Below are 13,756 nucleotides of genomic sequence, written 5' to 3'. Positions count from 1 at the left end.
GTTAGGGCAGGCAGGAGGTTGTTTCATAATGTCTTAGTTTCATAGTTTCATAGTGGGTAGGGTCGGAAGGGACCTGAGGAGATCATCTAGTCCGACTCCCTGCCATGGCAGGGAGTCAAAGAAGCCAAATGGAAACATGCACCAAGCTCCCAATGAGTGTTAGCACCTATGTCTGTCTTAGACTTCAAGGAAGCCCAGTCCTAATGCTAAAATGTTGAACCTCTGTCACAGTAAGTACTGCCTCAGTCCAAGGAAAAACATTCAGACGGTTTGTGGGTTAACTTGGAAGTGAAAGTGAAGAAGGTCGTGTGGTTAAACTCCCTACCATCATGAACAAGAGCCAAACAAGCTGGTCTTGCATGCAAATAGTATTCTGACTATGTCTGATAATCACTTCTCACGATTACTGTATGGAACCATGGCTGAAGTGACAATTAAGATGATAAGTAATTAAAGATGCAGGAGAAATATTATGTTTCACTTGCATCAAAATGATTCTTGAAAAATAGATTAGGGAAAATAATAATAAACAAGTCAAGGAAGTAATTTTGATTTTTTTTTTCTTACAACATGTTTTGAGTTTTCATAGATTTTCATAGATTCATAGACATTAGGGCTGGAAGGGACCTCAGAAGATCATTGAGTCCAGCCCCCTGCCCAAAGGGCAGGAAGTCAGCTGGGGTCATAGGATCCCAGCAAGATAAGCATCCAGTTTGCTCTTGAAGGTGTTTGATAGAGTACAAGAGTGAAATCAAAAAACACATTTCTATCCAATTTCATGGGTTTTTAGTGCTGACCAAAAATAATGGAAGGAAAGAATGAAAGGACTAATGAACAAACTTTGTATTTCGTTCCCAAGTTCCCCAGATCACTGTAAAGACATTACCTCATTGGGCTGAAGGGGAATGGAAAGGATAGATGAAAACATTGAAGCCAGCTCCAGTGAAAGCAGAAATCAGAAATGCTGAACATATTAACCCTTTAAGCCATTTTAAAAGTAGTAATTTCAGCATCTGCTTGTTTCATGATGCCTCTGTCTCCCAATGAGCTAGGTGATTTCAATGAAGTGCTAGGAAACCTGTAACTTTGTCTATGAATCTGTTTGAGGCTCACTGTAATGAGTACGCTGTTTCGAATGCAGGAGTCAGAAGGGAAAGCAGAGATCACTCAGTAACGGATCATCTACTCCATCTTGATGTTAAAAACTTCAAGTTATGGGGAGTCCACTATCTCCATTAGGATCTCTTCCTTCCAGGCTTTAATTTTCATACTTGTCAAATAACCATAACATAGTTTTAGTGGGGATTTTTCTTCATTTTTCCATAACATGAATGCTCTTGTGGCTTTACTTGATTGCATGTAAACACTTCTCAGAGACGTTCTTCCCACTTGGGCACTGGTCAACAATATTCAAGTTGCTGTTCATAAGGATTATGATTATAACCCTTTGATTAGTTCAAGCAGCTGCACGTTGAAATTAGCCTAAGTGATTTCTAGACATATCCAACTGAAACTCAGTCAACATCAGACATAAGTCCACTTATGCATTTTTGAAAAAAATTTAAACCAGGGTCCTTTACTTTAATAAGATATTTTAAAATGTCGTGTTTATAGCATTGTTTTTCTCTTCCTTGTGCAGAATGGCTCAAGATGGAGCCATGGAGAAGGAGAACCAAACCACAGTGAAGGATTTCACTATTGTTGGATTCCCAAACATCAGTCAGTTTAAAAGCCTTGTCTTCCTCATTCTTCTGGCAATTTATGGACTGACACTTATGGGCAACACGCTGATCATAGCCTTGGTGTGGAGGGATTATCGCCTTCATTCCCCCATGTACTGGTTCCTCTGCAACTTGTCTTTCTCAGGCTTTTGGTTCACCACCGTCATCCTCCCAAAAACCATGCAGAGTCTCATGTCAAACAACCACATGATTTCTTTCTCTGGCTGCATCACTCAGACTTATTTCTATTTCTTCCTGGGCACGTCTGAGTACATCCTAGTGGCTGTGATGTCCTTCGATAGGTACGTTGCCATTTGCAAGCCGTTGCATTACCCCGTCATCATGAGTGGACAGCTGACACTGCAGTTGGTTATTTGCACTTGGATGGGAGCATTTATATCAGTTTTGTGCCCCACCATACTTGTATCCCAGTTACCATTCTGTGGCCCCAATGTTATCAACCATTTCTTCTGTGACATAAGGCCTCTCTTGCAGCTGGCTTGCGTGGACACCAGTCTTATTGAAAGGGTCATCTCCTCAATCTCAGCCTTTGTAGTGCTTAGCTCACTGTTCCTAACAACAATGTCCTACATGTACATCATCCACACTATCCTGCATATCCCATCTGCTGTAGGACGCCAGAAGGCATTCTCCACTTGTGTAGCCCACATCACTGTTGCTTCCATCTTCTACAGCTGCTCTATTTTCATGTACGTCCTGCCAAAAAAACTGCACTCCTCAGAGTTTTACAAATCAGCGTCCTTCCTTCACACTGTCATCACTCCTTTACTCAACCCTTTCATATACACGCTGAGGAATGAGAAAGTCCAGATTGTATTTAAAGAGACGCTCAGACAGGGAATTGGGAATGTTTCAAAAAGGTTCTGACATGTATGTTAGAGGTATTAGATTAAGAGATTTTAAAATAGGATTAAAAGTGATGTTCTTTAAATTTCTGTCTGTGCCTAACTTCCTTGAAAGATTTAGGAAAATAAGCCTTCTGCTTCCCTCCAAATATGATTCCAGCATTAATTCATACAGTTTAGTACAGGGACAAATCAAACGACAACTATGGTTGTGCTCCTTCGCCTTCCTGAGAAGGATTGGTTGAAATTTTCCCTTTGTAGCTACCAGCTGGTTTTCACCTGAGACACTTCAATCTTCTCAGGCAGACAAGTCATGCTGCATTTCAGAAATATCCATTCACTCTTCATTCTTCCTTCCCTGTGTTACAAGGCATGCATTGCTTGATTTATTAACAGGGGGCTGTGTTACAAGCACAGGACTGGGATGCAGGCGATCTGTGTTCAGACAGGAGTTCAGAAAAGCGTCTCAGAGTCCTCTACTAAAATGCAATGGCATTTTCACTGAAAATCATTCAGGATCTTTTGAAATACCAGCTTATGTTATCCAATAAGTTGCCTGCTTGGGTGATAGGAACAGAAACACATCACTGCATCAGATCAAAATGCCCCAGTTTCCTACTGGATTCATCACATACTGCTACTCTAGACATTGTACACTGAGTTATGGACCACCTACCATTAAAGGAATAACTTCTAACTGATCACAGCTTAGAAGGCAGACTTGCTTTCTCAAAAGAGCAGAGACATTGGACAATAAACCTACCCAATTTTTTGTTCAGTTTTTTAAAGGAACTCATGATTTGGCTTGTTGGCCATGAGAAATTTCGGAAGCAACTTTTAACCCAGCTCGTGTTTCTTGCGGGGGAATGAAGGGATTGAGATATTCTTGTAAACCTCCCCAGGCTCCTTTCTATTCTGTAGGTATCTATAGACGTCCCTGAAATCTATTCCAATGACAAGTTAGGCAGTACCAAAAGTCCTATCATCCATCCCCTTGGCTCAATGCTGTGCCCATCTCAACATGGGACAGAAACTTCTACAGTGCTGTTTAGCCATTTTATCCAAGACCTTTTTAAAGGACAGGTGCAGCTGCTGCACTTCAGGTGGAGTGATGGAGAGGGCACTGGACAGTGCCTGGCTTGTAGCCTGGTGGCAGGAGCATTGTGCTAGGAAGCTAGATGTATAGGATCAAACCTGTTGTAGATAGGAGAAGTGAAAATGGGGTCCCTGACCCCTTGGTAAAGAATCTGAAACACAAGACTCTTCAGTTAAAAGGTAAGGGTCCCTGCTTCCCTACTTTTAGGTATGTGGGCAGGAGGAAAGAGGGTCCCAAACTGTGTGGAAGTAACAAAAGCTGCAATCATGTGCAGTCATGGATGCATATGCACTTTTCAGTTTGTAAAATGAAATAAGATGTAACCCCAAGATTATCTGAGCACCCACCTGAGTGGTCAGCATGTATCTTTGGACCCTAGAGGGGAGCTGTTATGTGAAGGAGTGGTAAACACAAGACACCTGAAGCTCTTTTGTCAGGGAAAGACATTGGTCAGCATCAGTGCAGGGGCCTTGGATCTGTGTCCCTGCACAGGTCTGAATTTCAGGCAATGTGAAAAAAGGGAAGAGGAACTGAGAGACCTGGCCCTCAGGCTTTTTGTATTGGAGGAAGTGAGGCAGGAGGCACTGTGTTTCTCTTGCACAATAGTAAGTAGCTGTGTCTGCCAATGTGAGTCTTGCAATCTGCAGCTTGGCTGTGGAGTCGTTGGTGGATGGAGTGACGCGCCCTTTGAAATCATTTGCAATGTAGGTGTCATACCCCATCCTGAAGCCTGTCATCCACACCAGGCCTTTCCCAGGGGCTTCTTGAATCCAATTTATGTGGTAGTAATCGACATTGAACCCAGAGGTGTCACAGGTGAGGGTAATGGAGTCCCCTGGCCGAGCAGAGGCAGAACCTGGCTGGGTTAAAGTGACTGCTCCCAGAGTACCTGGTGAAAAGAAAAGTTGAGCACATCACAGGAATCGACAGTCTCCATTGAGCAAGGTCTCCACTGCACATGCAGCAGACACTACAGAGGACAATGCCAGAGCCAAGGAAGTCATCATTTCCCTTAAGACCTAAACTACTCCCCAGTCTAACCAGAGACAATGTAATGGTGGTCACCTGGCAAGAGGCAGCATGAGATAATGCAGAGATAATGAAGCAAGCCCATGATGGATGGATCTCCCTTTGCTTTAGGGCAGTGGGTTAGTGTAAAAAACTCCCTGTGCTGTACCAGTCCTTTCATACCCATGGGTCTTATATCCTGCAAAGCAGGCAAATGATTTTGCATGTCAAAACGTGTGCTTCTTCCTCCATACTATATTCTCCTCCCATTCACCTATTCACCCCCATCTGGTTTAATTAGGATGGTGACACAGGAAATGTCAATTCAGACAGGAGGTTTGAAAAGCCCTCTCTCACATATCTGTGGCCAAACCTTCATTCTGTTTGCAAACCCGTTTCCTGTCTCTACAACATAGTCCCTGTCTCATAGGATGAGAGGAAGGAACCAGTTGCTTCTGAATGGACCATTATATCAGTTCAACACTGCTTTCCTGTGAAAGTCTCCAATAAAAGGTATAATTTTGAATGTGGAAGCCAGCCATGGAACAACCTTTTGCTTTAGGAATGTCCTTCTGATCCCTGATAAGGGAGAGAGGAATTTTTGTTTCCTCACATTGGCTGAGGTTGTAGGCCATTCAATGAGACGTCCTGAAGTTGCCCTTATAAGTCGCATTTTGTATAAATATGGGTTAGTTCCCACTAAAATCTCAGTTCTTTGTGCTACAAGGCATGCAATGCAAGCAATGCGTGCAGCCGGGAGGGCGTGGGGCTGGGGAGAACACAGACTTTCCAGCTGTGACTGGGAATGGAAAGGGACCCCATGTGCTAGTTTCTATACCAATGTGCCTGCCCTTCCTTGGAGCTGTCCATCTGCAGGAGAGGTGAAAGGCCATTGACATCACCTCAGTTTAAACCATTGATTCATATTGGGAACACTAGCCCACTCAGGATGTGCAGGTTGTGGAAGAAATACAGACACACTAATAAGCACTTGGTCCCAGGAGCCTTGCCCTGTCCGTGTGTGATGGTGAAGTGTAAACCAAGACTTCATGGCTGAGTGAACCATCTCCTGTTCTCAGGAGAAGAGGTCCCTAATGGATAAACCAGAGGGAATTTATACCCCCAGCTCCCCTTTCAGGTTTTCTTCTGATTAATAGTTATAGGTACAGCTTTGGTTGCCTGAGAGAGAGAGGACTAGGAGGGGGACAATTGTGTGAGTAATGAATAGAGCTGTGCTGTTAGGACTCTGAGAGAAACCCAGTAGCTTTATGACCATAGACAGCAGAGTGCCTCTGCTATTGCCAGCTGCAATCTCTTGAAATGGGTTCAGAATGCCCCTATGAAACAAAGCCCTTTCAAAGTCATATTTTCTTTAAATACAAAATGTGCAGTCAATAATTGGCACTCAGCTTGCACTGGTAGGAAACACAGCAGGAGACCAACAAAGAAGTTCTGGAGGCAGCTGCTAAGAGATGTAGCAAGTGACACCTTCATTAGTCCCTTCATGGCTCATTATGGGGACCTGGTTCGGAAGGGCAGAAGGTAGTAATATTGTTGAGAGTGGGCTCCGCTTAGTCTGGGATTTTCCAATGAGCTAAATGGAGGCCTTTACCAAACTCTCATTGACCGTATGCACCTGTAACTGCCTCAGTTTTTCAAGAAGGCCTTGTCCCAAAACTAGGTTCTTGAACCTCCAGCACAGTAAGTACCACTTTAATCCAAAGTAAATCACTCAGACTATTTCAAGGTAATCTTGAAAGGTAGGCACAGAATTCAGCACAGTTAAGCTCCCTTCCAACCTGAAGAAGGGCTAAACAAGCCAATCTTAATACAGGTTAGGGGAATGGTATATTGCCTATGTCCAATTAAGATCAAAGCACTTTTTCAGTCCTAGTTGATTAAATCTTGCATGAAGTAATTTTTCATTTTATAATTAAAGCTTCATTCAAAAAATTGTTCATATTCATTTTATACTTGAACATTAGATGATAAGAGGAAGAATGGATGAGAAAAGCAGAAATGATACTTGTATTCTTTGTCTCTGAAAGTGCTTGTTTTGTCACTGAAATTGTACAGGAGAAAAATCAGAAAACCATTTTCCCCCAAAAGATAGATAGATAGATAGATAGATAGATAGATAGATAGATAGATAGATAGATAGATAGATAGATAGATCTCTAGCTGTATATCTCTATCTATATATATAGATATATATGTCAGAAAATGTAATGTGAATGAAAGAAAAGAAGAAAGAAAGATATTTTTCTTTATTAAATTTTACAATTCACTGAGAAGACAGAAGCAGTTTGGGGTGAGGTCTGAGTGGAGAAGTTTTGGATGAAAACATGTGAAACCAGCACAGCTGTCCTAACAGTGCAGTTTCTATTCATTAAGAAGTTCATTTTTCCAACATGAAAATAAATTATGAAAATTTTAATACTGTATTATAGTGTTGTTGTTTCCTAATGCCATGGTGTCTATCTGTGCCAATGTGCTAGGTTGCTTATATTGGAACCCAAATAATTCTGCAGCTCTATCTAGAAAGTCATTTCAAGAACATTTAAATGAGTGACCTTTTTACAGATATACAAACCATTAACAAAAGTGGAGAAATTCAGTAGCTGCCATATCAAAAGTTTCCTTACATTATAAAGATACCCAATCTTGATCTATATATCTATTGATATATCTATAGCTATATGTCTATATATATATCTATATAGCTATATATAGAGAGAGAGCTATAGAGAGAGCTATATATAGATATATCTATATATATAGATATATATATCTATAGATATATATATCTAACTCCAGGTGATGGAAAGTCTATCCTCTCCATTAGGAATGGTTCCCCTTGTTTTTAATTATCTTCCTTTATGTTGGATATTCAGTCAGGGATTTTTTCTATGACACTCATTCACTGGGTTTTGCTATGCTCTTTCTCAGTAAAACATGTCTAAGAGGTGTTCTTCCTGCATTGGCTGTTATAAATGATATTCGAAATGTCATTATCTCTTCTCATTGATTAGAGTGGTAGGTGTGGGTACGGGTTGAAAGGTCGCAACAATATATTGTGTAGACAATTCCCATTAAAATTCAGTAGGCAACCGCATCTAACTCCCCTTATAATTCTTTGAAAAATCCTATCTTACATTGTCCAGGCTCCGTTATTTCAATAAGATACTAAAAAAAACCCCAGACCTAACAAACATGCTCATGGCATCTTCCTTCTCTTCTTTGTGCAGGCAGGCTCAAGCTGTAACAATGGAAAAGGCGAACCAAACCTCAGTAAAGGAGTTCATCATCATGGGATTCCCCAACCTCAGGCTGTTTAAAATTCTTTTCTTCCTCATTCTTATGGTAATCTATGTCCTGACACTCATGGGCAACACGCTGATCATAGCCTTGGTGTGGAGGGATTGTCGCCTACATTCCCCCATGTACTGGTTCCTCTGCAACTTATCCTTTTCAGGTTTTTGTTTCACCACCGTCATCCTCCCCAAAACCATGGAAAGTATTGTGTCAGACAACCACATGATTTCTTTCTCTAGCTGCATCACTCAGACTTATTTCTATTTCTTCCTGGGCACATCTGAGTACATCCTAGTGGCTGTGATGTCCTTTGATAGGTACATTGCCATTTGCAAGCCGTTGCATTACCCCATCATCATGAGTGGACAGCTGACGCTGCAGTTGCTTATTTGCACTTGGATGGGAGCATTTGTGTCAGTTTTGTGCCCCACCATACTTGTGTCCCAGTTACCATTCTGTGGGCCCAATGTCATCAACCATTTCTTCTGTGACATAAGGCCTCTCTTGCACCTGGCTTGTGTGGACACCAGTCTCATTGAAAGGGTCAACTCCACATTTGCATCTCTGGTTGTGCTTAGCTCACTGTTCCTAACAACAGTGTCCTACCTGTATATCATCCACACTATCCTGCATATCCCATCTGCCATAGGACGCCAGAAGGCATTCTCCACCTGTGCAGCCCACATCACCGTTGCTTCCATCTTCTACAGCTGCTCCATATTTATGTACGTCCTGCCCAAAAAGCTGCACTCCTCAGACTTCTACAAATTGGTGGCTTTCCTTCACACTGTCATCACTCCTTTGCTCAACCCTTTCATATACACACTGAGGAATGAGAAAGTCCAGATTATATTTAAAGAGACTTTCAGACAGAGAACTGGGAATGTTTCCGAAAGGTTCTGACATGTAAATTAGGGCTAACATTAGGAAATTAGGAGACTTTAAAAGAGGGTTAAGAATTATGTTTTTATAATTCTGTGTCTAATATCCTTGCATTTTTAGGAAAATAAGTCTTCCCTTCCACTCCAAATATTCTTCCCACATTAATTCATACAGCTGAATGAAGGGACAAATCAGACAGTAACTATGGTTGTGCTTCTTTGCCTTCCTGAGAATGTTTGGTCCAAATTACCCCTTTGTAGCTACCAGCTGGTTTTCCTCTGAGATTCTTAAATTTTCTGAGGCAGGCAAATCATTATGCATTACAGAAATTTCCCTTTGCTTTTCATTTTTTCTTCCCTGTGCAAAGCATGCATTGCTTGCGTTATTAACATGGGACTGTGTTACAAGCACAAGGCTGGGATGCAGTTAATCTGTATTCTGGTAGGAGTTCAGAATACTGCCTCAGAGTCCCCACTGAAATGCAATGGTGTTTCCATTGGAAACCATTCAGGATCTTTTGAAATGCCAGCTTATGTTACCCAATGAGCTACCTACTTGTTTGATAGGAGCAGGAACAAATCATTGTATCAGACCTGAATTTCCATATCTCCTAGTCTCCTACTGGATTGATCACTTAATGCTGCAGTGAAATTTGTAAAGCTAAGCTGCAAAATCTGTTACAGACCAACCTATCCATAAAGGAACTATCCTCGTAGCCCTTGTCTGTTTGAAGTTGGGTGTTTGTTTGTTTTTTTAACTCAAAAGCACAGAGACCTTTGACAGCAATGCCCAGGTCAGATTTTTAAAAACAAAATTGTTAAGAAACTCATGTTATAGATCTCTCGCCAGAAGAAATTTTGGAAGTGACTTTTTTACCCATCTCCTGTTCATTACTGGAGGTATTAGTGATCTAGGTATTCTTGAATACCTATCTGGGCCCTTCTCTCTTACTTAGGTACCTATAGATTTCCCTGCAAACTTTTCCAACCACCCAGTGACACACTAACCAGTACCAAAAGCCTGTTCATCCATTCTCTTGGAAAGGTAGCCAAGAGAGGCAGCTCTGTGTGGTTCAGTGAGAAGGATGCTTCTTCCCTGGAAGGAGAAGGGGTTGTGGTTCCATATTGTTCCCATCTCAGAATAGGACAGAAACTTCTCCAGTGCTCTTTAGTGATTTAATCCAAAACCTATTTAAAGAACACGTACAGTTGTTCCACTTGGAGTGGAGGGCTGGAGAGGGCATAGGATCATGCCTGACTTTTGGCCTGGTGGGAGAAGCATTGTGCTAGGAAGCCAGGTGTACAGAAGCAAACCCCTTTGCAGGTAGGCAGGGTCAAAATGGGGTCCCTGGCTCTTGGTAAGGAACCCAAAACACAGGACTCTTGAGTTAGAAGATGAGGGTGTCTCCTGCCCACCTTTTGGGTATGTGTGCAGAAAGGAAGAGGATCCCAAACTGTGTGGAAGTAAGAAAAGCTGCAGTCATGTGGATGCATATGCACCTTTCGGTTTGTAAAACGAAATAAAATGTAACCCCAAGAATTTCTGAATACTAACCTGTATGGTCAGCGTGTATCCAGGGGTACTTGGTAGGAGCTGTCAAGTGAGGGAGGTGTGAACTAGGAGAGTCATTAGATGAAAAGAAATAATTTAGAAAGACATGAAGAGACTTCCCAAAGATGAGAGGAGCAAGCTAGTAGCCAGGCCCCAGTGCTAGAAGCTCTCCTTTGGAAAAGGGGAGAATATATCACAAAAAGTTCATTTGAGATAGTGGGCCATTCAATGAATCTCCCTGAAGTTGCAACTATAGTATAAATGGCATAATGTATACATATGGGATGGTAGCACACTAAATCTCAGGTTTTTTGTGCTACTTTTAGTTGGGAGGGGGACAGACAGTGGGGAGAATACAGACTTTCTAGGTGCGACTGGGAACGAAACTGGACCGCATTTGCTGGTTTCTATACCAATGTGCCTTGCATTCCTTGGAGCGATTCATTAACAAAAGGAGTGCAAGGCCAATGATGTCACATCAGTTTAACCTGTTGATTCATATTGGGAATACTAGCTTTTTCAGGGCATACAGGCTGTGAAAGAAATGCAGACACACTAAGAAGCACTTGGCCCCAGGAGCCTTGCCCTGTCTGTGTGTGATGGTGAGGTGTAAACCAAGAATTCATGCCTGAGTGAGCCACCATAAATGTGGTGTTTCTGTTCTCAGGAAGAGAAGTGCTTAATAGATAAACAAGAGGGAGTTTATACTCCCAGCTCCCTTTTTCAGGTTTACTTCTGATGAGTAGCTACAGGCAAAGCTCTGGGGTTTTTTTTTTCGAGCGAGAGAGGACTAGGAGGGGGACAGTTGTGTGAGTAAAGAGGAATCTTATTTTTCTTTATTACATTTTACAGTTCACTGAAAAGACATTAGCTGTTTGTGGTGAGGTAGTTTTGGACGAAAAAATTTGAAACCAGCTCCACATAAAGAAATAATTAGGCTGTAGTTAAAGAAGGGCATATATCGGAGTCCTATTAGCACAGTTTCTATTTATCAGGAAGAAGTTTGTGTTTCTAACATGAAAATACATTATGAAATTATGATCATTATAATTCTGTTGTTTGCTAGTTTCTTGGCATCTATCTGTGCCAATGTGCTAGATAGTTTATACTGAAACCCAAAGAAGTGTGTAACTCCATCTAGAAAACCATTTCAAGATCATTTAAATGAGTGACCTTTCAGGTAATAAAATAAGGGAAGTGGAGAAAATCAGCAGCTGATATGTCAACAGTTTCCTTATAGTATAATGTACCCCACTTCTGATTAAAAGACAAAAACCAAGAAAACAAACAAAAAAACCCTCCAGGTGGTTGGAAGTCCATCATTTCCATTAGGAAATTTTCTCCTCATTTGTCATTTTTTCCCCTTTATGTTGGATATTCAGTCAGGGATTTTCTCTTTGGCAGTCATGCATTGGGTATTGCTCTGCTCTTACCCAATAAAGCATGTCTACGAGGGTTTTTTCCCTGCATTGGCTGTTATAAATGACATTCTAAATGTCATTACCTCTTCTCATTGATTAGAGTGGCAGGAGTGGGTTTGGGTTGGGTTGAAAGCTTGCAACAAAGTGCTGTGTAAACAATTCCCGTTAAAATTCAGTAGACACCCACATCCAAGGAGGATTATTCTGCACTGGTCCGGTCCTTTAGGGAGCAGGCCAGGAAAGCCAAGGCTGCAACTGAACTCCAGCTAGCTTTGAGCATCAAGGACAATAAAAAGTCCTTTTTCAGATATGTGGGGAGCCGGAGGAAAAGCAGGGGCAACATTGGACCCCTGCTGAACCAGATGGGACAACTGACAACTGACGCCCAGGAAAAAGCCAACCTATTAAATGGGTACTTTGCATCAGTCTTTCATCAGCCCCACGGGACGCCCATGCCCGCTACAGGGCCAGGAAGTCCGGGTGAAGGTGATCCCCTGCCCTCCATTAATGCTGACTTTGTGAAGGAACATCTTGAGAAGCTGGATACCTTCAAGTCAGCCGGCCCTGACAATCTTCACTCCAGGGTACTCAAGGAGCTGGCGAGCATCATAGCCCAGCCTCTAGCGCGGATCTTTGAAAACTCTTGGCGCTCTGGTGTAGTGCCCGAAGACTGGAAGAAGGCCAACGTGGTGCCTATCTTCAAGAAAGGGAGGAAAGTGGGTCCGGCTAACTATAGGCCCATCAGCCTGACTTCTATCCCGGGGAAGATCTTAGAAAAGTTTATTAAGGAGGCCATCCTTAATGGACTGGCTGACGTCAACATCTTAAGGGATAGCCAGCACGGGTTTGTTGCGGGTAGGTCTTGCTTGACCAATCTCATTTTCTTCTATGACCAGGTGACCTATCACCTGGACAAGGGAGATGAGATTGATGTCATACATCTTGACTTCAAAAAAGCCTTCGATCTGGTGTCCCATGATCGCCTCTTGGAGAAACTGGCCAATTGTCGCCTTGGTTCCTCCACGATCCACTGGCTGGAAAATTGGCTCCGGGGTCGGACCCAGAGGGTAGTAATTGATGGAAGTCACTCATCGTGGTGTCCTGTGACCAGTGGGGTCCCCCAGGGCTCTGTCCTTGGACCCATACTGTTCAACATCTTCATTAATGATGTGGACACTGGAGTCAGAAGCGGACTGGCCAAGTTCGCCGATGACACCAAACTTTGGGGCAAAGCATCCACACCAGAAGACAGGCAGGTGATCCAGGCTGACCTGGACAGGCTCAGCAAGTGGGCGGACGAGAATCTGATGGTGTTCAACGCCGATAAATGCAAGGTTCTCCACCTTGGGAAGAAAACCTCGCAGCATCCTTACAGGCTCGGCAGTGCTATGTTGGCTAGCACTACGGAAGAAAGAGACTTGGGGGTCATCACTGACCACAAAATGAACATGAGCCTGCAATGCGATGCTGCAGCTAGTAAAGCGACCAAAATGCTGGCTTGCATCCATAGATGCTTCTCAAGCAAATCCCAGGACGTCGTTCTCCCCCTGTACTCGGCCTTAGTGAGGCCGCAGCTGGAGTACTGCATCCAGTTTTGGGCCCCACAATTCAAAAAGGATGTGGAGAAGCTTGAGAGAGTCCAGAGAAGAGCCACGCGTATGATCAGGGGTCAGGGAAGCAGACCCTACGATGACAGGCTGAGAGCCCTGGGGCTCTTTAGCCTGGAAAAGCGCAGGCTCAGGGATGATCTGATGGCCACCTACAAGTTTATCAGGGGTGACCACCAGTATCTGGGGGAACATTTGTTCACCAGAGCGCCCCAAGGGATGACGAGGTCGAATGGTCACAAACTACTTCAAGATCGTTTCAGGCTGGACATAAGGAAGAAATTCTTTA

At 42.8% G+C, this 13,756-nt stretch overlaps 2 protein-coding genes across 2 annotated transcripts; both read left to right on the top strand.

The window, feature by feature from the left end:
- The first annotated feature begins 1,640 nt into the window (after positions 1-1,640).
- Positions 1,641-2,609, top strand: LOC102565094 (olfactory receptor 6M1). The gene has a single exon (XM_006277693.3). It carries the CDS (start codon positions 1,641-1,643, stop codon positions 2,607-2,609), a length of 969 nt encoding a protein of 322 aa, XP_006277755.3.
- A 5,349-nt stretch (positions 2,610-7,958) lies between these two features.
- LOC132251539 (olfactory receptor 6M1-like) lies at positions 7,959-8,909 on the top strand. The gene has a single exon (XM_059731380.1). The coding sequence runs from the start codon at positions 7,959-7,961 to the stop codon at positions 8,907-8,909; it is 951 nt and encodes a 316-aa protein (XP_059587363.1).
- The last annotated feature ends 4,847 nt before the right edge of the window (positions 8,910-13,756 follow it).

This window comes from Alligator mississippiensis, chromosome 7 (genome assembly GCF_030867095.1).
Source record: "Alligator mississippiensis isolate rAllMis1 chromosome 7, rAllMis1, whole genome shotgun sequence".
Classification (NCBI taxonomy): Eukaryota; Metazoa; Chordata; order Crocodylia; family Alligatoridae; genus Alligator; species Alligator mississippiensis.
This window is presented reverse-complemented; position numbering and strand designations above follow the sequence as displayed.

Excerpts from the sequence above, each read along its gene's own strand:
- LOC102565094 (XM_006277693.3), top strand. The coding sequence starts at position 1,641 with ATGGCTCAAGATGGAGCCATGGAGAAGGAGAACCAAACCACAGTGAAG.
- LOC132251539 (XM_059731380.1), top strand. The coding sequence starts at position 7,959 with ATGGAAAAGGCGAACCAAACCTCAGTAAAGGAGTTCATCATCATGGGA.